General features: G+C 38.1%; 1 protein-coding gene across 1 annotated transcript in view; it reads left to right on the forward strand.

The window, feature by feature from the left end:
• Positions 1–22536, forward strand: part of STK32B (serine/threonine kinase 32B) — a 126564-nt gene extending 104028 nt beyond the window's left edge. Inside the window, exons 9-11 of the mRNA XM_033513871.1 lie at positions 1597–1728; positions 2499–2563; positions 21406–22536. Of these exons, the coding sequence (XP_033369762.1) occupies positions 1597–1728; positions 2499–2563; positions 21406–21544 (336 nt within the window). The 3' untranslated portion in view covers positions 21545–22536. The remainder of the gene's footprint in view (positions 1–1596; positions 1729–2498; positions 2564–21405) is intronic.
• Positions 22537–23617: the final 1081 nt, after the last annotated feature.

Here is a 23617-nt window from a genome sequence, read left to right on the forward strand (position 1 = left end):
TGGGGCAAGTGGCTCTCATTTACCTGGGTTTCTCTAAGGCTTTTGATATAGTTTCCCACAGCCTCCTTTTTGAGAAATTTTTGTGTTATGGTATAGAAAAGTGATCCATGTAATGGGTGGGGAGCTGGCTGATGGGCTGCACCCTGGAGGAGCTGGAAAACAGCTCCTTCTCAAACTGGCAGTCTGTCACAAGTGGGGTCCCCCAGGGCTCAGTAATGGATCTGCTCAACACCTTAACAAGTGATGTGGATGATGGGATCAAGTGTACCTGAGGAAGTCCACTGATGATAACAAACTGAGTGGGGAAGTGGACACTTTGGGAGAATTAACTGCAGGAAGACCTAACAAGAACCTTATGAAGTTCAACAAGTGTAAGGTCTTAAACCTAGGAAAACATAACCCAGGGGTGTAGCACAGGGTGGAGTCTACCCAGCTGAGGAACAACTCCAGCAGCTCTGGAGGTCCAGGTGGACAGCAAGCTCAACGTGAGTGACCAGGCTGCTGCCATGGCAAAGAAAGCCAGTGGGATGTTGAGTTGCATCAACAAATGCATCACCAGCAGAAATAAAGAAGTCATTGCCCCACAGTAGTCAGCACTTGCCAGGGCACACCTGGAATACTGTGCTCAGTTTTGGTCCCCAATACACAAAAAAGATGTGGACAGGCTGGAGAGGGTCCTGTGAAGGGCCACAGAGATGATCAGAGGAGTGGGAAATAGGCCATAATAGGAAAGGCTGAGAGAACTGGGGCTGTAGAGCCTTGAGAAAAGAAGGATTAGGGGAGATCTTATCACCATGTCCCATTATTTAAAGGTTAGCTACAAAGATGGAGACTCCCTTTTTGCAGGGAGTCACATGGAAAAGATAAAGGGTACTTCTGGGAAGATTCCAGTTGGACACAAGAGCAAAATTTCACACAACAGCAATCAGCCATTTCAATAATCTGCCCATGAAAACAGTGGATTCCCTAAAACTGGACTCTTAAGATTCAGCTGGACAGGTTGCTGGGATATCTTGTTCAGACTTTGGATTGTGGTTTTGACGAGAAAAGTTTGACCAGGTGATCCTTGAGATCCTTTCCAACCTGGGATTCTATAATACCGTGAACTCATTTTTGTATAAGTGCTGCTAACCAAAACAGACCTGCTCCTTCCTTTATTCTCATGGACAGCATCTAAGTAAATGAATCCACTGCAGGACTTCAGAAAATCAGATTTCAACAAGGTCTTAGCGGTGCTCCTCATCTCTTCTGCACTATTACCAGTGTCATTTATGCTCTATAGCACTAACTGATATTCTGATGAAGACCCTGGGCCAGATTAATCTCTCTTATGGAGTAACATCATTTAGTCACTCTAGGAATGTATCTGTTTATAACTAGGAAGAGGATCTAACTCTTTATAATTGCTTTATAATATGATTTTTATCTTATCTCCCTTATTTAAACTTTGAGCATCACTCCAGGCCTAAAAAGAGAGCTTTCATTTTACAGATGTGATTGAGGAGCTGGTTCATTATTACTGCTGTTAACACTTGCCAAGCAAATTAAAAAGCACAACGATGCTTCAAAGAGTAACTTTGAATCCTTTTGTACCAGAAAGGAAGACTGAACTGTGATCCCACATTTGAACTTGAAGAAATGATTTTAGAGTCCAAGCCTCTCCATAAAAAGAAAAAGCGACTTGCCAAAAACAAATCCAAAGACAGAGCTAAGGAAACCTGCCCACTGGTAAGATGGGGTCTGTGACTGCAGTCAGTGGCATTTTGTTTACACTCTAATAGGCAAACTCAGTTAAGTTCTGTTTTATCATCTCTGAAAATAGACTCAGGTTCTCTATCTCATTTTATACATTGCATAAATCATTTCCAAAGCAAGATGAAAAGCAACCATTTCTTTCAGTCAAACAGTAACAACATCTTTGAGCTATAATAATTTTTAAGATTATCATAGATGCTCATTTAAAGTATGAAAAAGTGTTGCCAGTTGTGAAAAACACTTCCCACACATGGACAAATAGTTACAAAGAGTATTTATTTGCTGCTACTACCAAAAATGAAAAATATACAGTGAAAAGGCTTGTTATTTATAAATATGTTAAAGCTGTCTCTTCCACTCTTGACTAATGTGTCCCACGTAGAAAGATGTGTTGTATGAACAGCCAAGAGTACCGAGCAGATTAATAATAATTTCCAGACTTGAATTATCATTCCAGTGAGGTTTTATAAATTACGTTGCTACTCCTAATGATTTTGAATGTTCATGCAAGCTGTTCTTCCTAGAGCTATCAGATGTAAAAATCCTCAGGAATTCTTTGTGGAGAACTTCTTTCAAAAGAATGAGATTGATTGTGCTATCACAGCCCAGTTTAATGAGTCTACGAAATGCCTCTTGATAGCATTCATTCATAAGCCTTTTTGTTCAGTGTTGTTTGTGTTGTTGTGATTTTTGTCTATGATTTCTCATCTTTTTAATCAACCTATTCATGCTGTTTTTTAAAGAACGTACACCTGCAGCAGTGCTTGGAAACCGTTAGGAAAGAATTCATCATATTCAACAGAGAGAAGTAAGTGCATTTCTTAATGCCTCTTTAGCATTCAGTACTAAAATTAAATTGAGAACTATTTTTTTTCTCCCAGTGTAAGGGAAGGTGATTAATGATCACAGCAGCACCTAAAAGACTGGATTTCCATTGATTTCTTCTTCTTATAGTCTCTGATGTGATGGTTTTGTAGTTCTTGCATCCCTGCAAGCAAGCAGAAGACCTTGTGATGAAAGTATGTTAGAAATATAAGGTAAATGCTTCTGAAACTCACCAGAGAAACTGTCAATAATTAAGCAGAGGAATACAATAAAAGGTACTTCTTTTTCACAACTCAAACAAAACCAAGGGAAGTCATAACTCATGAAATTTTAATGATATAAATGGCACTGTTCTGACTTGGAAAAACTGTTCATACTTCCCTACTATTAAAAAAAAAAGTTATTCCAACATTAACTACTTCAACAAAGCTAAATATTAAAGGCATTCCAGACATGAAGCAAGAACTTCTAATGTAAGGGTCAGTCAGGGTTGACAGAAGCACAGGCTGACTCCCAAGGATATCAGTAATCTTCCTGGCTCAATTAATGCACTGTATTTCTTGTAATTTACTGACTGTAAGTTGCAGTAATTATGGACCCTTTTGTATTAGCAGATTCATAACAATGGAGTTGTTTGTGTCTTTGGTCAAATTATCACATTTCATTCAAGTGTATTCCATGTTTTATTTGACTTAATTATATATGCAACCCTTTCTAATAGAGTTGTGAAATGTTAAAAAATTAATTAAAAAGTTATGCATTTTACTTAATGCATACAATGCAGGTAATTACTGTCTCTGTAATTAAAACTGAGAAAGGAACAGTCAGCTTTGCACAGTTCACACAATAGCACAAAGGAAATTATGCCATGATCTACCTTTCCTCCTGTTACAGTCTGTGGGACATTTCTGTGACTGATACCGACTGCTCACAGAAACCACAAGGTCTTAGATAGAAAAGGAAGGTCCAGCAGATTCTTTATGTTATTTTGCATGATCTCTAGCACAGGAAAGCCATTGGTTTCTGTAAAAGCCATAAAGAAGAGAAGCCAGACCAAGTCAGCCCCTTGGGGGATTCTCTAAATGAGAGCTAATGAATATTGAAATTTGTAGTTTAACCCACAAAGCATCAAAATTGTTAAGATCATAATAGCAAGGTTGGAAAAATATTACATTGATTAATCAATTCAATGAGTTTCATAGAAACTCTACATACAAGTAATTAATTTCCAGATATTAGTCTCCCACCTACTTTAGAGTAATACATGGAGCATATCCAATATGCAGCAATTTTTGGAAGTTAGAACACCAGACTTTGTAAGACATTCAAAATCTCATTGGTGTGTTCACTACCTTGAACAACTTCTCTTGTTGTGATTTTACTGTGTTATTCTTAAATCTTTTTACGCATAGGAATTTTTTTTCGTTTGTATAATATTGCACAACTACGGTAACAACACAAGCTATAAAGAACTCTGAGAGGCTGGTGAGAGATCAAGAAGTTTAAATGGAGTACAAGTAAAATGGAAGCAAAAGGTGAACCACATGCACTTCAATCAGAAAAGCATGTCATTTTGGTCATTGCTTGATTGTCTTGGAGAAGGTAAAGGAAGAATATTTAGTATAGACCTGTCACAGTTCCTGCATTGTCTAAAGCCAGATCACAAACATTTCTCTTTGAAATTGCATCATAGCTTAAGAAAGACACAGAGAGACTTCTGCAATATTTTTCAAAGAAAAAGGTGTTACGAAGGGGGGAAGCAGATGCCAAATGTTTGAAGTGTGAAGTGAATTCAAGTTAATGAGAACAAACTAGCAATGGCAGGCACAGATACCATCACACCAGATGAAGCTACACAGTGTTCACCAGAGGAACTCAGGGTGGGTTTCCTTAGACCTCTGTGCCCTCAGGACTGGATGTACAGGCTGAGGCTGTGCTTACATGGGTTTCCAAAGCCACATAGCCCATCAAGTTCTTAGGAACAGCTGTAGATGCTGAAAGACATGAACCATTTTTTCCTACAAATAAAATACCTATTAAAATGTGATTGTATCATTAGGTGAGGTGCCGATCCCAAACAGGGCTTTAAATTCATCTCAGATTAATGAAGCCAGATGTTTGGTATATTCCATGTTCCTCTACATAGTAACTGTTGAAACTATCTGTGTATTTTCTTAGATCTTCATTATATTCAGCAGCAAAAATCTAAATTTTATTGTCACTAAAGCCTCCTGCTCAGTTTACTTCAGTGTCACAGAACACTACATAAATCCTAATAAAGAATGAAAAAAAAAAATAGCATGTCTTTCAAGGCAAAAAATTAGATTCCCCAGTCTACAAGGATTCAAGGAAAAAATTCAGATGCTTCTAACTGAGCAATATAAATTCAGGTATTAATATGTAGTTAATTTTCTGGTGTTAACCCTCCCAGTTCCACAACATCTTGGAATCCAATACTTGTAAAAGATCTGCTATGAAAAGCAAAATCAGCTTTCATTGGATGCCTTGCTGGTAGTTCTACCCTGTAGAGCCTCTTTTCCACTGTGTGTCTTTCGTCCTGCAACAGACACTGCAAATCTTGCAATGTGTCATACTTGCTTTCTTGTCAAGAAGCTCAGGAGACTATCAGAAACTCTTAGACTGCAAGCAAGGGGAGCAGGGGGGGGTAGACAAAAGGCTCACTGTGCTAAAAATAATTCAAACATAGTGGAAGAGACTGAGGTATATTAAAAGTTTCAGTTAATGAAGACAGAGACAGAATGTGCACATTTTCTTTATTCTATTGCTTTCTGTGCTTAAGTAATGGAAAACTGGTATTTGTAAGACTGTTTTAAGCCAGGGTTTCATGGACAATGACACAAAGTTAGTGATTTTCAGCAGTGGATAAAAGAAATTAGATTTGTGTCCCTTACACCATCGTGATCAGAGGGCATCTTCTGTTGAATATTTCAGTGGATGTGAGCTACAAATTATAATGCATGCATGCATGTGTGTGTGTTTCTTTTGATATGACTTGGGAGTATGGCATCTGACCACGGTGACCTTATCTTCCAGCACCTTAAAGAGAGGGACACACACTGTCCTGATCCAAAGTAAAATAACAGGAAAATCCTTTTGTGGGATTAGTTTTCTATCTAATTTCTATAGATTAGTCAGTGTAGTCTCTTAGTTTTGAACACATAAACTAAACAAACTCTGCTATACAAATGGTCCACACACTGATCAGCTTGAAAATATTATCTGAAGTAGGTTTCAGGGATCTGTTTGGCCCCTTTTTGTGGCAAAATAATTTTATTTTGGTTTTAATTCCATTTCTGTGAATAGATATTTTATTCTATCCAGAAATGCAGCACCAAACATTTTACATTATCTTAATGTGTATTTTCATAGACTTGCCAGCAATTTTTCAAGAATTTGATATCATTTAGAAGCTGTTGGCTGCATTTTCTTTTTTTATTTTTTTAATTCTGTCTATGTGTCTGTGGTGGGGGAGATTGTAGAGATAAAGCCAAACTCTGCTTGCAGCTTTATTAAAAAGCTGAGCACAGATTATTTTGCTGTTTTTGTGCTATTGTCACTGAACAGATCTTCACATAAAACTACATTTCTTTATGAATATCTAAAACCTGAAATGACCAGAAATTAAGAAAAAGACCCAATATTTGCTTGTAATGAAATAATATTTCTTACCCTTTACGGTCCTGAGCCTCTTCTCCCTGAAAGATGCCTTTAAGATTGAAGATATGAGAAAACAAAGGACAAGGAAGAAAACACAACAAATATTTTCTTCTCAGGCAGAATAATCCTTTAGTTAGAAGCTTCACAAATTTAATCAAAATTTTCAGCCTACTAAAGAAAGCAAAATCAAACATCCCCATTTTACTGAGTAGAATATGTATTTCATATATCCAATGTACATAAAAATTGGTTAGAATTCTGCAAAACTGTTTTAATAAATGCAATCAACTGATTAGGAAAATATCTATGTTTTTAATATTTTCAGTAAAAACTTCCAAAACATTACTATGAGATTTTTTTACTTAATACTAATATGCTTCAATATCATTGTTATGAAATTCAGCTGTCTGGTCCCAGTGATCTGAACAGACTTGAGTCCTAAGATACTGATACACCTTATTCCTCTTCTCAGTATTTGTTCAATGTTACCACACTAAAAAATCTGCCACAAATTGCATTACTCTCATTTTTCCTGCTATCATTCCTACCATTTGAGCATATTTAGTTCTCTTATAAATGATCCTGAACAGCTCGAGGTAAACATACCTGTTCCCAGAACATCTCTGTTCCCAGAATAAACAGCAAAACTTGAGGGATCATATTTTAAGCATATTAAGATGCATAAAATCCTGTTGTCTGATTTTTTCCATATTGTAGGTGAAAAGCCTACTTAATATTCTCTGCATTTTTTAATAAGATAATATTTATTATCTCTCTCATTTTAGTTCTTTTTCTTTTCATTTAATTGTCTTTTCAGATTCAAATCCAGAGTCCCTGAGTACTCTCTTTCATTTTAGTTTGATTGAAATTGAATATTCATAATGATTTGTAGTGTACTTCATTGAATGTATTTTTCATAATATGTCTTTTATGTCACTTACTGTCTCTGGAGATATTTATCATAATCCTTCTAATATCTGAATGCTTTTTGGATAAGACTGCAGTCCTTTTCTTGCCCCCTTCTGCTGGCCTTAATTCACTTCAAATCCATTTCTTTCTGAGCATTTCTACTGGTTGCACTGCTCTTCACTGAACCTTTCTTCTCGCTTTTGTAATGGAAATGTCTGCTTTTGGAGATTGCTCTTGCAATTGGAAAGATGCTTTTCTGAATGTGATTGAACCTGGTTTGTGTTTGGGCAGTAATAACTTTGCTTGATCACATGAGCTCTTTCACTTCTGCCTCTGATTCCTGCCCATTATTGCTGGTTAGAATTATCAATCCAAATGTCACTGTCTCCTTAGTGAGCCATGCTACCTAAAAGTTTTAGCATAACAAGTCCAAACTGGTAATTTTTCTATAGGTGTACTTTCAAATTCACTTTATTTTGGAGAAAGGAGTGGTCATACAAATGCCATTGTTTCAGTAATTTTTTCACTTCACAGTTTCATGGAGGGGGAAAAAAACAAACCAAAAAGGGTAATGAGTGTCTAGAACCTCATTTTAAAAGTCTTCCAGGAAAAATGGTCAAAGTTTTCCCAAACAAGTAATGATATCATTATAATGGCTACTCTTCCACATCCAACACTGGGAATGAAAGTTACATGGGAGTGCATATGTCAGCACATTCTCCACTTTGAAATGTGGTCCTGGAAGGATCAGGGAAACAGCTGCAGATGCTCTGCACTGGAGGCCAGAAATTAGTTTCTATTCACAGAGAACTGAACACAAATACAACTCATAAAAATTGGAAGTCAATTCACAGGCAGAGGAAAGAGGAGTCTTCATTTGTACATCTCAGACTTTGGAGGGGAAGCACAACTGTATAATTCTGAGTACCAAATATTTTACTTTTTTAAGCAGGTCACAGGGGACAAATCATATCTGTGATAAATAAAGGATGCATAACAGGTCATGACTGTTCCATTGCCAAAGGGAATTACCTCCATGAGGTAATTACCTTCATCTCTTTTTATGTCCCACACTAACATACATTTTCACTTGTTATGAGGCTCCATAAACTGAGTCATGAAGACTGAGCTCCTTGTCCTGTTTAAGAAAGCAATGTGTGGCCAGCTGCTGAAGTAATGCCAGTAATGAGATAACATTACTACTGCCAGTCACTCTGATGTCCACGTGTCTGTTGAATACTTTCATAGATGAGTTGGAAAGAAAGGTGAATGGTGAGGTCACAAAGTTCACTTTTGATACCAGAATAGTCACAACTAATCCAGTAGATAATGATAGCCATGGTTCTGAGTTGCAGGGTAAGAAAATAGCAGCTCAAATTCAGTACTGATAAACACAAATACAGTCAGAATAAGAATATCTAAATTTAACCTTTAGGATAATAGACTCAAAATTAGCTTCAGTTGTGAAGGAGAGAGAGTTTGAAAAGACTGTGGATAGGACAATGCTTAGTGGAAGACTAAAAGGTATAGATATGTTCCTGCAAAAAAAAGCTACAGATAAATATATGTTCATATACATACACCTGCATCTTCCATTCTGTGTACAGCTCTGCTTCCTTATCTCCAAAAAGATTTAAAAGGACTTAGAAAAGTTTCAAGAAAAACAGGATTGATGAGGGGGGTGATATGGGTCATGTTGAAGAGTTTAAAAAACTTGAACTAATTTAAATTCAGAGGAGTGGAAAGTGAAAAGACAGAAATGGGAAAAATAATAACATATTCTGAAACTTATTGAGAAGATGACTAAGCAATGATTATTCACTCTTTGTGGTAACCCAAGCTCACAAAGTTATCAGGCTGTAGGTTTATAAGAAAACAAACCATTCATTTCTGTGAAATGTAGCATGTTGCTGAGTGGTGATTTGGATGTTAAACACATAAAAAGATTCAGAAGAGGATGAAAGAAATTCATGAGAAAAAATCCATCAAGGTTCTTGAGATGTGAGTCTTCTGATGCAGTCATTGGTTCAGGAAATCTGGAAATGTCAGAAGTGAGGGGAATATGCCACAGCAGACATTTGTCTCCATTCAGCTTATTCTTGGACAGCATGCACTAGTGTCTGAAATGGGCCACTGTGAGAGAGGGGAATCTCTGTTAGGTGGAATTGCTGGGTATGTGCATTTATGGCTTCTCACAGCTTACAAGGTTTCCATTTTCATAAAGTCTTCACAATAGCACAGGGGTTGAACAATAAATGTACATATATACAAGTATGCATGTATTGCATATATGCAAGTATGTGTGTGTCGCTAAAGGACATGGAATGATTCACACCAACATGTCCCTATGGTATGACAGGAAAAGAAGTAACTTTATTTTCTGACTCCAATATTTATAGATTTTTGACAATGACCAGGGATTAGATAACTAAGTTATCACCTTCTCAGTCACACTGGTCATGTGAAATGTCCATCAAAGATGTTCCTTAGAAGGAATGTGTAAATACTTATGTTTACAGTTACTTTCCTGGGAAAGTAACTAAAGCTATGAAAACAAGATCAGAAGGTTTAGTTTTCAGGGCAACATGTATGTGTATATATATCCTTTTGCAAACAGGAAAGAAATGAGACTTAGGTCAGTAAGAGATTTAGGGAAGATTCAGACTGTCCATTTCTGTGTTCCAGGACACATCCCCGTTCTCTAGGAAGACCCCTGTGTCCACCCGGGGCTCAATCCATGCTCCTGTTGTGGGTGCCTGGGTGACATGGTGTTCAGTAGAATGGCTTCTGGGGATCCCTGTGTTAGGCACCACCTTTCCCACACATTGTGCAGGGAGGTTTGGTGATTAATGGAAGGCTGCAAATTATGCTGTGCAATCACAAGTGAACTCCTGGCTCAGTCTCCTTTTGGGGGCTCCATCCTACAGGGAGTGAAAGAGCTGCATTGTTGATCTGACTTCTTGTGAAGCTAAGTTTTGGACTGCAGAGAAATCTTACATAAGCAATAGGTGGAGAGAGATGAGCCTTCAGAGAGGTGAGCGCAGGCTGTGGCTGCCCCCTGGCAACTCATGGCCTCTAATTCCTGGAAGTCTGGTGATGTGAGAAGGGTAGGGCTGAACCTGCCTATTCCCAGATGTATATATGCCTGCCTGAGAATGTTTATTGTCAGGTCAAATAATTGTCTGGCAGAGCCAGACTGACTTTAGTGGTGTGTTGACCCTGTCTGGTGTCAGGTGCCCACCAAAGTCACTCTATCATGGCCCTCTGCAGCTGGGCAGGGGAAAGAAAATACAATTAAAAGGCTCATGGGTTGAGAAAAGGACAGGGAGAGAAAGATCACTCACCAGTTCCTGTCATGGGCAAAACAGGCTCAGCTTGGGGAAGGCTATTTTAATTTGTTGCCAATAACTAAAAGACCAGGAAAGTAAGAAATAAACCCCATATCTTAAACCCACCTTCCCTCCACCCCTCCCTTTTTTCTGTGTTCAGCTTGACTCCCAAGACCTCTACCTGCTCCATGACAGGGGCACATGGGCATGGGGAATGCAGCCAGTTCACTACATGTTGTCTCTGTTGCTGCTTCTCCCTCACACTCCTCCCCTGCTCCAATGTGAGTTTCCTCACACTGCAGACTGCAATTCTTCATGAGCTGCTACAGAGTGGGTCCCTTGACCTCCATGTGATCTATCCATCTGCATGTAGCTGAACAAAAAGGTGAGCCTACATCCTGCAGGATACACACCAAAGGCAGGCTAGGAAATTAATATCTTCTTTGAAAATGATGATTGGCCCACAGTGCTGAGAAATATCCTTATTTGTGCACAGCTGCCTATAGTCCTAAAACTGGATTTTGGCTAACTAGAAAGAAAATGTTTTCACTCTCATTCCAAAAAGTCTAAACCACAGTATACTATTGGGAAATTTCATAGCTGCTTACTTATTCCTTGTAGATGTGGATCTGCAAACATTTTAAACTAGAAAACTTGTTCACATTTTAAAATGTGGCTGAACAAGACAGACATTGGTTAGGATGTACCTGGTCTTGAACAGACAATATCCCACTTCTAAGATACACCTATTTTACTCATCTAAACCTGGCTTTAATGTTAGTGTTAATCAGCTGGTGTAGTCACATTTTCTTAAGTAACTGCACATCATTGGAAGTCTTCACTTATTTACTTAATATCTTTTCTTATTTTGTTTTATCAAATCCCAGGATAAACCTCAGATCTCAAGACAGTGCAGGTCAACACACTTTAGCACCCAGTACAATTTTTCACTTGCCTTCTGCATACCAGTGTTTCACATGGCACTCACGCTGTGCACCTGAGCCCACTAGGTTTGATTATAAATTGCTGGTTGATAGAAAATTATATTCACAGCCATTTACTGAGTGTAATTACTCAGCAGAAGCCATCAGCCTGAATCAATTATCCAAACTCTAAGAATATTTCCCCAAGGATTTTTGGAAAGGGTGGGAGTAAATGCCACGAGTGACGGTGGTAAAAGAAGACGTGTGTGCTACCATGGGGATATTGCCCCCCAAATTTTACTTTTCACATTCAGCTGTAATAAAACATAACTTTTTGTCTGAATATCATTAATTTAAATTTAAATGGAGTTAAAATATGTTTATTTGAGTAATGACTTGGTAGTGTACTGAGCAATCGAGACACATACATCACAGTGTATTAGGAAAACACACCTAAGATTTTGACTGTTTCTGTCAAAGCAATTGGTACCAAGAGAGCATGTTCCAGGTCAAAGACAAACTGACTTAAATAGTGGTTAGACACAGAGCAACTCCTACCCCACAGGTTGTACACAAGGTTTTCAGAAATATCTGAAATTAATGGGAATTAGATGACAAAGTATTTTTCAAGATATAGGCCAAGTCATGCAGAAAAGCAGAGCCAGAGCCTGAATATGCTACAGGCACGTCTGCATGGATGAACAGGCAATGGCACCCCTGTTCTCATCAGTGATTTCATTACCCAGCTCTTGGCAGAGTTTATCACCATGTGCTGTGTTACAGACTGATGGGACCATTCAATTTCTGCACGCCTGCACTGTGTGGGTGCAAATTTGCTCTAATCCAGGAGTAAATTGGCTCTGTTAAACAGTGCAGTCCGTGGTGAGCTTGCAAAGCCACTAAACAGGAGGGGCCTTGAATCTGTTTTTCAAACAGGGAAGGCATATATGTTTTTCTAGAGATGCAACAAGCCTGTATCCCTGCAAATTAATATATCTAAAAGTAATTTCTTTAGTTTAAGCTCCTTTAGTACTCAGTGAGGAGAGACTTGTATTTCCCCAGATTGATCTGTGACACATACATTAGATAGCTTAAACCTGAAGAAATTAATCCAGGTTGGTGACTCTATTTACCCTGTAGAGAGAGCATGAACTAAACTTTCAGTTGTCTGCAGTTAGCTGGTATAAAATCCATCCCACATTGGTGCACTCAGATAATTTCTAAATGTCAGTTCTGCAGGCACATGTGCTCTGTGGTCTGACCACCCTCCCTGCCTCAGGTAGTCAAGGGCATCTCATCAGCACAAAACTTCACTTGTGGGCCAGATGCACTTGAGTGTATGTCCATAGCCGTGGGAGCAGGGGACCAAGAACAAGCAAGCCATAACTGTAAACATTAGCAAGGAAGTGCCAAAGATTCACGACATCCACTCCTGGCTAGTGGTTAGATGGAGTTACTGCTTCCCAAACACACACCTGCTGTAACACAGACAGCAGGGAGGACTGTGTTCCATTTCAAGCTGCTCTGCACACACTGGTTCTCTGCACAAACTCCAGATCAAGGGGAAATTATCTAAGTTTACAGATTTTCACTTTGGAGTTGTGTGACTCTGATTTTGCTGAGTGATGAGTGATGAGTGTTGTCTCTGCTTCAGCATCATCTTAATTCTGCCCTGGTCTGCCCCAAGCTTCCTTGGGCACAGAGCAAGATTGTGTCTCTGTTGTTTACTCAGAAATGCTTAGAAAATTCATACACTTTTCAGTGATTTTTGTTTTCCTGAAAAGACTTCTGAGATCACTCTGTGCAGAAACTGAAGAAAAGCTCACTATTAACTCTCCCATGCTTTCTGCTCCTCTGCTAGGTGTAAAGAAGAATTTTTAATAAACAAACTAAAAAAGACATTAGCTACATAAGCTGTCTTTTGAGATATTTTTAATTAGCCATATAATTACTTAGTTTAATTAATTAGATTTCCACAGTTGGGACTCTTTTGAATCCTTCCTCATTTTTAAAGGGTTTAACTCTCCTTCTTCCATTTCTACTCCTTTTTTTTTTTCTTCACTGCTGTTTTCTACCAATTTTTCAATTAGAGTACAGGCAGTCTTCCATACAGCTCCATTGTTAGTGTCATCCCTGGCATAATTTTTCCCAGGCCAAAATCACTCTTTGAAATCCCTTCATATTTCAGGGGTTATCATAACCAAAGACTGCCCAACAAGCAGCTGGAACACAACAGCTCTGGTTTGTAGATTAGGGATTAGCCTTAAGGATGTGAGGCAGTCTGTGCCATTCACTCAGCTCCCATGCATTGATCCTCACCTTCAGGAACAAATGGAACCAATGTCCAAAATACAGAATTACCTTCCCATGCACTGCTCTATTTGCTGCCTGTCATGAGAGCTCTCCAGGGTACCACTGGGGAATAGGAAGTGGATGAATAAGTTGTGAGATGTTCAGGTTACCAGGTAATTTAAGCAGGATTAATGATTTCTGCTATATGTTGTTATGAAATTAGAGCACATCTTCTCAAATTGGGGAATTTCGTCGTATTTGGACAAACTTGACTCTGTTCTTTAAGATTTGCACTGAGTAAAGTTATGGTTTTCTTCTTTATGAATGAAAGTGTAAATTAAGTAAATTGTCTAAATTTCTGATCAACTCATAGGCTCCTTTTTGATAAATTTTTAAGAAACAAAGCAAACCTAGGAATTTTCAGACAAATTTATGATAAATTTTCTGGATATTTCATTTTAAAATGTAAACATACTCTTTCCAATATGCTTATTCAGTTAAAAAATAACTTGATCAGGGTCCCTTGCTCACTTCTTCTTTATTTCACCTTTTCACTAAAAGATATAGTTGAATGAAAACCTGGCAGAAGAGAATTAATGAGCAGAATAAAGGAGATGTAAGAGAAAGTGACACTCATTTACAGTTGTAAAATACTGCCAGTTTCTTCCATTTTCACAAAAATAGAACACAGCAAGGACCAATTTATAGGAGAAACCTTAAAACATGCAGGCAGAAAATTATTAAGTGACTGTGTATCAAAGTCCATTCTTATTCCCGACAGAGGAAAGCAGATGACAAGCCAAGCTGTTTATTGTCCCAGAAGTCATGATCTGTTATCACTGTTTCCCCAGTCACTGCCTGCATTTGATATTAAAATGATGGCAGAAAAATAATGGCTGAAGTTTTCAGGATGGAGTGTGAGGTACACATGCATACAGCCCATTATTTTTGAAAAGATGTGTTTGTGCTTCAGGACCTACATTTTACTGCCAAAATCTTGCTCTGTTTTTGCAATATGTCTGCTTTACTGAAGCACATGAGCTGCTATAAAACTTAGACAGGGGTTTTATAAATGATCGGGTTTTGCATGACTTTGGGGAAGTGACTCTTTTTATGGCTAAAACTTGAGAGATGATGGGTGCTATGAACATTTTTCCTCAGTGCCAAGCCAAGGGAAAAGAGTCTTTTAGGAGCTGCTGGCTGAGCTGATGCAGGATATGAGCTGGTATGACCAACATTGTTAATTTCCACCTGTCAACCACATACTGACCACTGAACACTAATTATTTAGGACTGAGATGTAAACCAAAACATATCCCTTTCCATGAGGGTTATACCAACATGTAAACTTCAAGCTACCCAGCAGTAGTTGGTTATAACTTTGTGGTTATAATTTTTATCACACCCAGTGTGAGTCCTCTTGAATCCTCAATCCTCAATAGACAGAAGTCCAAATACTTCTGTTCTTTCTAGCACACGTTTCTCTGCATAAAACCACTTAAAAATGTGAGTAACATGGGAGTATAATCTGTACTCCACAATAAGCAAATCTTATTGCCACAGTTAGACTCCAAAGTCCCATTAAGACTTCCTTTTTATACCTTTTGACTGGAAATAAAGGAGATGGATGGGGATATAGTTTGTGGAGCTCCAGACTGCCAGAAGTGTTACAAACTCTTTGGGTTTATAATTCCATCTTTCTTTTGTGTAGAACCAAACCTTGATCCAGTTTCAATAAGCAGCTGCTAACTACTTCCATTTCCTTAGTGAGCAATTTCCAGACCATTTGGTTAAAGTGCTTAGTTATCAGCCAAACAAATTACTTGTGTTCAGGGACAGGCAGTGGTGGTATGGGAATTGTTAAAGAGTCACCAGTTTGAGGAAGAAATTGTGTTGATCACTTGTGATTTATTATTCCAGGCATTTTTTGGCTATGTTTGTATACAAATTTGGATGCATCAATACCACACAGAATAAAAACTAAAATTAAAATTAGAAACAAAGAGTGGGAAAGAACAGTGGGTACCAAACTGAGACCTTGCCTGCCCTCAGCATCAAGATATCTCTTACTCCATCCTTGGCTATCTTAGCAACTTGTTCCCATCTTGGCAGGACACTCTGGGTGTCCCCAGCTCTGACAGGATCCCTGTGAGAGATTGCTACTGTTGGGATCTTCTTATTTTATGAAGTCCCTCTACAGAATTATATCATATGTAAAAATTATTTGGATGAAAATTTCTCAATGTGATAATGTTCAACAATTTAAGTTATATGGCATAACTTCCAGGTTTCTATTTTCTGTGTCTGAGATATAAAAAATAGTGACTTTGTCTCTTTCCAGCTTCTTTTAAATCCTTCACAAAATGTCATTGCTAGGTCTTTTCTAGTGAGAATGAAATGTTTCTTGTGCCATGTTATTTGCTAACTAATTCTAAAAATATGGGATTTGGACATTAGGACATTTACTGTTTTTGTGGGGTTTTTTTAATCCCCTTGTGATTTCTGTATCTGTGGTGCAGTAGACAAAACACATGACATGGTCAGAGGCACGGAGATGAAATAGTTCCTTCCGGAGCATGGTCATTCCTCATGACAAAGTCATTTTTTTTGCTCTGATTCCAACATGTTCAGAATTAGCTTTACAGCAAGGCCATCTGCAAAAGGCATCAGCATTATTTCTGTGTAGCTGTTAAATCATACAGCTGAGATAGGTTTCTGACTATTTAGCAAACTGTCCTTCAGGATCCATGAATTTCAAAAAGTCAGCACAGAGAAGCCTCATATGTTCTGATCTCAGTACCCATCCCTTGTGAAGAATAACTGGGATAAATATTCCACAGGTTTATCTATTCCTCAGGACTTATCCCAAGGGATGTAAAAGTTTTCATTAATAGGCTTTGGTTTCCTACAATAAAACTAGTTTCTAAAATTCATTTTATTATACTCTTCTTTACCCCTGACCAAAAGAAAAACATCTGTTTTCTCTAGCAAATTTAAACACCAAGAAACCAAGGTAAAATCCTAAATCTAGAAATGGCAAAGCAAATCCACTGCCCACTCAGACTGCTCTGCTTTCTCCACACTCAGGACACTTGATTTGCAACATTGGCAAACTCACTTGCAGATTTTTCAGAGTAAAATCTTTCCTTTAGGATGTGGTGGGTGTGGGAGTCTCAGAGGGGGCAGCTCTGCCTGGCTTGAGGTCTCTTTTGTCAGTAGAAGGTCTCTTTTGTCCTCTCATGGCTGCTGAGAGCAGGCACACCGTTTGAGACATGTCCTTGCATTTCTGAGGCTTCAGTTTCATCCTGACAGCCTGGCAAGACCCACTGAGGGATGCTTCAGCTGCACAAAGGTGACACCACGCACCGAGCAAGCAGCCAGGAGGGACAGGCAGTGTGACAGCCTCCACACGGCCCTCAAACACAGCAACTACATTTTGCAATGCCTGATGCCAGTGCTCTGAACTGCTACAGTGGTTTTGGACCTAGAATTTTTCCCTCTCCTCTGAATTCCCTTCCACTGACTGATATCAGATTCAAGATCCAGCATCAGAAATCAATGCTGCAGGAATGTTACTATGATATCTGAGTATTGAGAAAATAAGAACCTTAAAAACCAATTCATGGCTCACACAGGCTCACAGACACAGCCAGGACTTGACTGGAGGTTCAGTTACTGCTCTTGAAGCATTCCTGCAGTGGCTGGTACAGCCTCTCTCTTCCTCGCTGCTGGAGAGAGGTCTGTGCAACATTCAGTGTCACACACTATCAATATTGCATGGCTCAGTGGTGAAGAGAAGGAAAACTCTTTGTTGGTTCAGCAGAATCACTCAGTTCCCAGCATAATTGCCTCTGAGACTACTTACATATCTGTACAGAACTGTCATGGAATAAATGTAACAGACACGGTTCAAACTCATTTTCATCCTCTTTCCCCTGCAGGTTTTTTTGTTCCATATGATTATATCCACTAGAACCACTTGTTCACATTTTCATCCATAGCTGGACATTATTTATCCTTAGTTAGCATTTTTCAGCACAGGAACAGGTACCTGCTTTAGATCCACCACAAAGTCTCCATCAATCCATTCATTCTCCCTGGGCCTTTATAAAGCTATCACAGCCTGTAGCTGCATCAGCTTAAAAGCAAGATAAGTCATTCACTGGAGAGCAGCTTCCTACAAATGATTTATTGCACTATTGTCATTTTTGAACAGATTGGCCCAGACTGCATTTATTTTGCCATGATTACAGGAAACATGTCAAGGTACTCAATTTTTTAAAAGCTTTGAACATCTGACAGAAAAGTGCTCTGGGTTTGACACCAAGGAATCAAGAATACACCAAAAAGAGAGAAATTACACTTCTGTAACTTTCCAATATTTTAACTGAGGAGACCATGCACACACATTTCTTTGAGTCTTCACCTGAGTCTGCAGTTTTGAGCTAGAGAGAAATACAAACCAATTGCCTTATTTTATTTTTTCTGAAACTGCAGTGCTTTGGGAGGAGGGCTTAGTCTTAGCAAATCTGCAGTTTTGACAGTTATGTTGAATAGGCAACTTTTCATTCTTTGTCATTGAATTTATCCTACTATGCAGCCTAAAGACAAACTTCAATATTCTTCTTCATCTAGAGAACAAAGCTGAGCTGTAAGCAATTCCCTGGTGGTCCCAAGTTTCCTACTGGCTTTCATTAGATGTTTGTGATTTTCATTCTGTCCTGCTGTAGTTGTTGCAGTCTTTTTCTGTTCAATTTTTTTTTTTCCATGCTAGCTTTTAGCCAGCCTGTTCTTTTTACTTTTGTATTTTTATAGATTCAATAATGCATACATGCATAATTATACATTCAGTATAATTACATTTTGGTTGATTATGCATGCCACCTTCTTTTCTAATTATCACAGACACCAGAGTGTAATTCCTTGTTTCATTCAGACCTGTGAGACACAGAGCAGTACTTAGAGTTCTCAGCTTCCATCATTCTTGACAGCAGCTGCCTTGACATCTGATGAGAGAAGCTGAAACACAGAAAAGTGCTGCAATTTGTCCAAAGGGTGACAGAGGTGGAAATAGAATCAGCATCTCCTGGTTCTTAGCCCAGTTTCCCAGCCCCAAGAGTACACTGGTAAGCAGGTTTTTGTGTGCCCACAATAACTAAACCCGTAGAGTGAAACCCTTAATGCAATTTTAATAACTGAATAAAGTGATTGATAAATTATGAAAGAGTTAAATAGCAGTTAATTTTTTACCTCATCATCAGGTTAATAACCTATTGCTTGCATTGAGTTTGAAATATGTGTATCAAGTGAATCAAGATACAGAGAAAGATAATGTCTGAAAAGGGAATACAGTGAAACAGTGCTAAAACAACATATTTCTTTAGCACTTCCAAATCCCCATATTCTGTTTCAATAATAGAACTGGGAAGTAGGAACATGATAAAAGAAAATAATGGAAATAAATAAGCATTATTAACCACCTCTGTAGAGACTGAAAAAATTGAGGCTGGCCAGAGATATCTTTTGAACTCAGCATGGGATTTATTTCTCTCCTTTTTCCACTGCCCTCCTTACATGCATTCTGCCTTTGTGCCAGTTTGAGAGGTTTTCAAAATAAATTTTAAAAATTGATGCTTTCTTGCTTCATGTTGTTATTGAGAGGATTCCTACTTTCCTTTTAAACTGAACAGTGCAGTAAATGCCTTCTTTTTCAGCATTTTACATACAAAGGAAATATACAATTCCAGGGAGAAAGCACTTGAATGTCTTAGACCAATGCAATGATTCCTCAGACAGAGCCCAAATTTTTCTCACTGCACTATTTAGCAGTTTGCAAGGTTTGTCACCCACACTTTGCAACATGAGTTTCCAAGCACTGCAGTCTTTTCTCTTGATGCCTACAAATACATTAGTCTTGTACCAGTAGCTCAGATCCTGAGATGTTTCAAGTCTCCAGCCAAACTCTATTGCTCTGGTAGACTCTTGGATCTTTTTTGAAGATCTTGTTAAAAAAGCCCAAACCAGCAAGCAAACAAAAACCACTCCAAACCAACAAAGAACCAAAGTCTTCACATCTGCTGTCTTCCATGGTGCCAAGACAGTTTGAAGAGTAAGTTACATTCCCAATTCAGCTGTGCAAAAATTATAATTTTCTTAGAGTCCTTGGGTGAAAATCCATTGTCTTGATGCTTTGTCAATATTAATTTAAGCAACAGGTTCCAAAGCTGTTTCACTGATGTTTTAACTGGAGACAATGGACAAATTTCTCATAAGGAAAGGAATCTTCCAAAGCTCATTTGTCATGAACATTGGTGAAGATAATTCTTCAGCATTTCAGCCTGGGACTCCTATTTTCTGTGCTATCCTCTCATAATTCACTCATTCACTGACCTATAGACTCAATGGTATCCATTGAATTTCTGGTACACTTGAAAAAATTCACCAAAAATGCTTTTGGCAATTTGTTCCTCTAATTTGTTGTTTTCAGTCTGCCTTAAAGCTTTTCATTTAATGTGTCTGCTCTTTTACACAGTGTTCCCATATTTTTTGCATTAATAGCCTCCTCTATTCATCTGTTTAATTACAGTATTTTCATGTCCCATCACATTCTCTTATGAGTGTTCAGTATGGTGTCTCCATATTGTTTACACCACCTGGAAGTATTTAAGACTTTGAAATTGACCTTTTAAATTTGATTTTTTGCATGCTTTTCCTTTAATGACTATTTTCTAGGTATTCTATATCACTTGAAAAGTTGGATTTGTTTTGGTTTTTTTTTTTCAGTATAGCATATATACCTTTTATAATTTCTGTACCAAAGAGCTCTTCTGTAGTGTCTCTGGTGCCAAGTCTTGGTGCCTTTTTCAGGAATACTATTTCCCATTTTTAGAAAAGAAACAGTCAGAGAAAAAAATCCTTCAAAATAGTAGCTGTTCATGTTTCAAAAAAAAAAAAAGGTTCCCACTATATAGCTTCCCCATGAATCTTTCCTGAAAGTATTTACACAATGTTTGGAGGAAAATACTGAATATGACATAAATCACAGTAAAATCACAGTTTGCTGTTGAGCAGAAATGCTGAGAAGCTCTTTGATAACACAATTGGTGGGGTCTGCAGGTGCTTCTAGGGCTGTTTTCTAGAAAATGTTGTCAAGAGAAGATAACTTTGCAGTCTTTAAATATAGAGTTTTGTTGCTGCTGTTCCTTGAAACCACTCATGAGGCTCTGATAACATGAAAGTAATAAGAGGAACACTGAAAGTACTCTCATTTAATTTTTTCTCTTTTATTGATGAAGTTTACTGGTAATTTGGTAGGACAACAGAGGGGAGTAGCTGTTATGTGCCCAGTCAACAGCTTTCATCAGCCTCCAGCTGCCTGGAGGTTTTACCAAGTTACAGTCTGAGCAGAGCTGCTGAAGCCACAGGAAACACTCTCCACTGCTGGCTCTTTATGGTAGGCTGTAAGGGGAGCAGGACTTGTCCAAGACCTAATTGCACATATTTAGGGGGAAGCAATCATGAGTGTTTATGGTAAATGGCAGCTATAAAACTCAAGCAGTTGATAGAGGTGAAATGGTGCAGGAATCTGTTCTGTACCCAGGAGTACGTGACTATCCACAGGGCAGGCAGCAGCTGTCCTTCCGATACAGCTACCTGTGCATGACAGCTCTATCAATGTTTTTAACCTCTGGCAGATTAAGAAGACAGCAGGATCAAAGTGGCCAGACTTCCAGCATTGACAGCAGAGCATCTCTTCAGAGCCACGAGAAGCTCCAAGACGGGCGGAACAACAATTTGCTGGGACACGGCTGCACCAGAGGCTGCAGCAGTTAGTGAGCCACAGCCCCGCCAGGGCCACGGAGGCTCCGCTCTGCACACCCCTTCTTCTGCACCCAGCCCTCAAAACAGCATCCCTGGCCAAGGACAAACCCACACAACACTGGCTGAGATTTTCCACGTACAACTCTGCTCTCCTCTTGACTCTGCCACTGGAAAAATGACCATCAGCAGCAAAACACAGTTTTTTAAGTAAGTGTAACTTTTGTTTTCAAAATCCTGGAAGAAAACTTGAAACAATTCATTAGGCAGCCTCTCAGAGATTGCTACATTCCTGGATATTTGCAAGAGACAACGTTGTACTGGGGCCTGCTTTATCTTGAAGGCTTTATCATTACCCCCAATCTCTCTGTTAATTGAAATGGTCCAGTCTGAAATTTTGTGAAACTGCTGGACACAGCTGTTTCTAAGCACCTGCTATTGAGTTTATAACAGATGTACATGATGTAAATACGATAATGTAGTGTCAAATAGGCCAAACACTGAATAATTTCATTTAAATACCTGAAACTCTTTGAAAAAGTTGCAGTGTGAGTGTATTTACTTTGTTCTTTAACATCATGTGTTCTGCTCTGTAGTAAAAGATGTCACCATGGCCAAGTCAAAGTTTTGCTAGTGACATTAGTGGATGCAGGATCAGATACATTAGTTATGTATGGTAACCATGGCAAAGAAAGACCTTTTTATTTGTAACAATAGAGTGACTGAGCCAGAGCTGAAAAGCAGCTTAGTAAGGAGAGTTTAAAAATATTAAGAATTTGCTCATATCCATAGCTGGGTCTTATAAAATGTTAAAAAGTTACATGTGTCTCTGTTTTCATGGCTCTATCCTGGATGAAAATATCTTGAATAGAAAGAAACTTACTTTATTCAAAATATTGCTAACATTAAATTCTTTTCTTTTAAACAGCAGCCAAAATTTCAAACATTTATGGTATTTTCCAACCTGTACATCCACATTTTGATAATAAATGCATGTTTATTCTGTCTGATTGTGCTTTTGTTTTGAAGGGTTACCACCTGCAAGCAAATTTCATTTCAACTTTTTAAAACAAATAGGTTAGGTTTTTGGAAGTTAAAGAGATTTTCTTTGAAATAATCTATTTTTGCTGCATCATTTCCATTCTATTTTTTAGAAAACAAAGTTCTTTGTAATTTAATATATTGTAAATTTTGTTTCATGTTATATGTAGTATTGGTCACAATTTTTTTTCAAATACAGATTTTTATCACTCCATAAAATGATATGGTGTTCCATATCACCAAAAACAAACAGTTTACAAATGTACAAAGGTAAAGATTTTATGTCTGTCGTAAGTATGGTGTTGGTCTATTTGTTTAATTTGGTTATAGACTGAAGCAATCATAAGATCAATCAAAGGAGCAAAATTTTTCTGGTCATAAGAGAACAGATTTCATTGCCCAGAATAAACTATTACACATCCATCCTTTCTTTCTTTTCTTTTCTTTTTTTTTTTTATTTTTTTATTTCTTGATATTAATTTCCCTTGGGAAGGACCAAAGTAGATAAGATTTCACATTATTTCTAAAAACACTTATTGTTCTGTTCCAGTCAAAATGAATGATGATCTTGGACCTTGATCTGGATCTGAAAGAAAATATTTTCTTTATTTGAGTAATCCTGCAGCAATTAAAGTTACTAGGTAAATATCATAAGTAAATAATTGCAGGATCCATGATGTTTCAGATGATATAGACTAGACACATGGAGTTGTATAAGGAGAACTAGTAATTCATGGAGAATTTCCACGTAAAATTTTCTAACTGGAAAAACATGGGGGGAAAGAGCAATTGCACATTTGATTCTTTTTCTGTGATTACAGTTATTTTGAGCAAGGAGAGTTACTCTGGGTGATTTTGTACATCAACCACATAGGTGCTAGCACTTTAACTGAGGCTGGGAAGGCATTTTTGAAGTAAATGTCCCAGCCTTACAACCCTACTGCATTTTGGTACATATTTTAGCACCCAAATCAGATGCTTTTTGGATGATACAAAACCAGAAACTGTGTTCCAAGAGAGCACTTATTGCCATCTGCCCAGCCTTGA

The sequence above is a fragment of the Parus major genome, chromosome 4 (genome assembly GCF_001522545.3).
Source record: "Parus major isolate Abel chromosome 4, Parus_major1.1, whole genome shotgun sequence".
In the NCBI taxonomy this organism is placed as follows: domain Eukaryota; kingdom Metazoa; phylum Chordata; class Aves; order Passeriformes; family Paridae; genus Parus; species Parus major.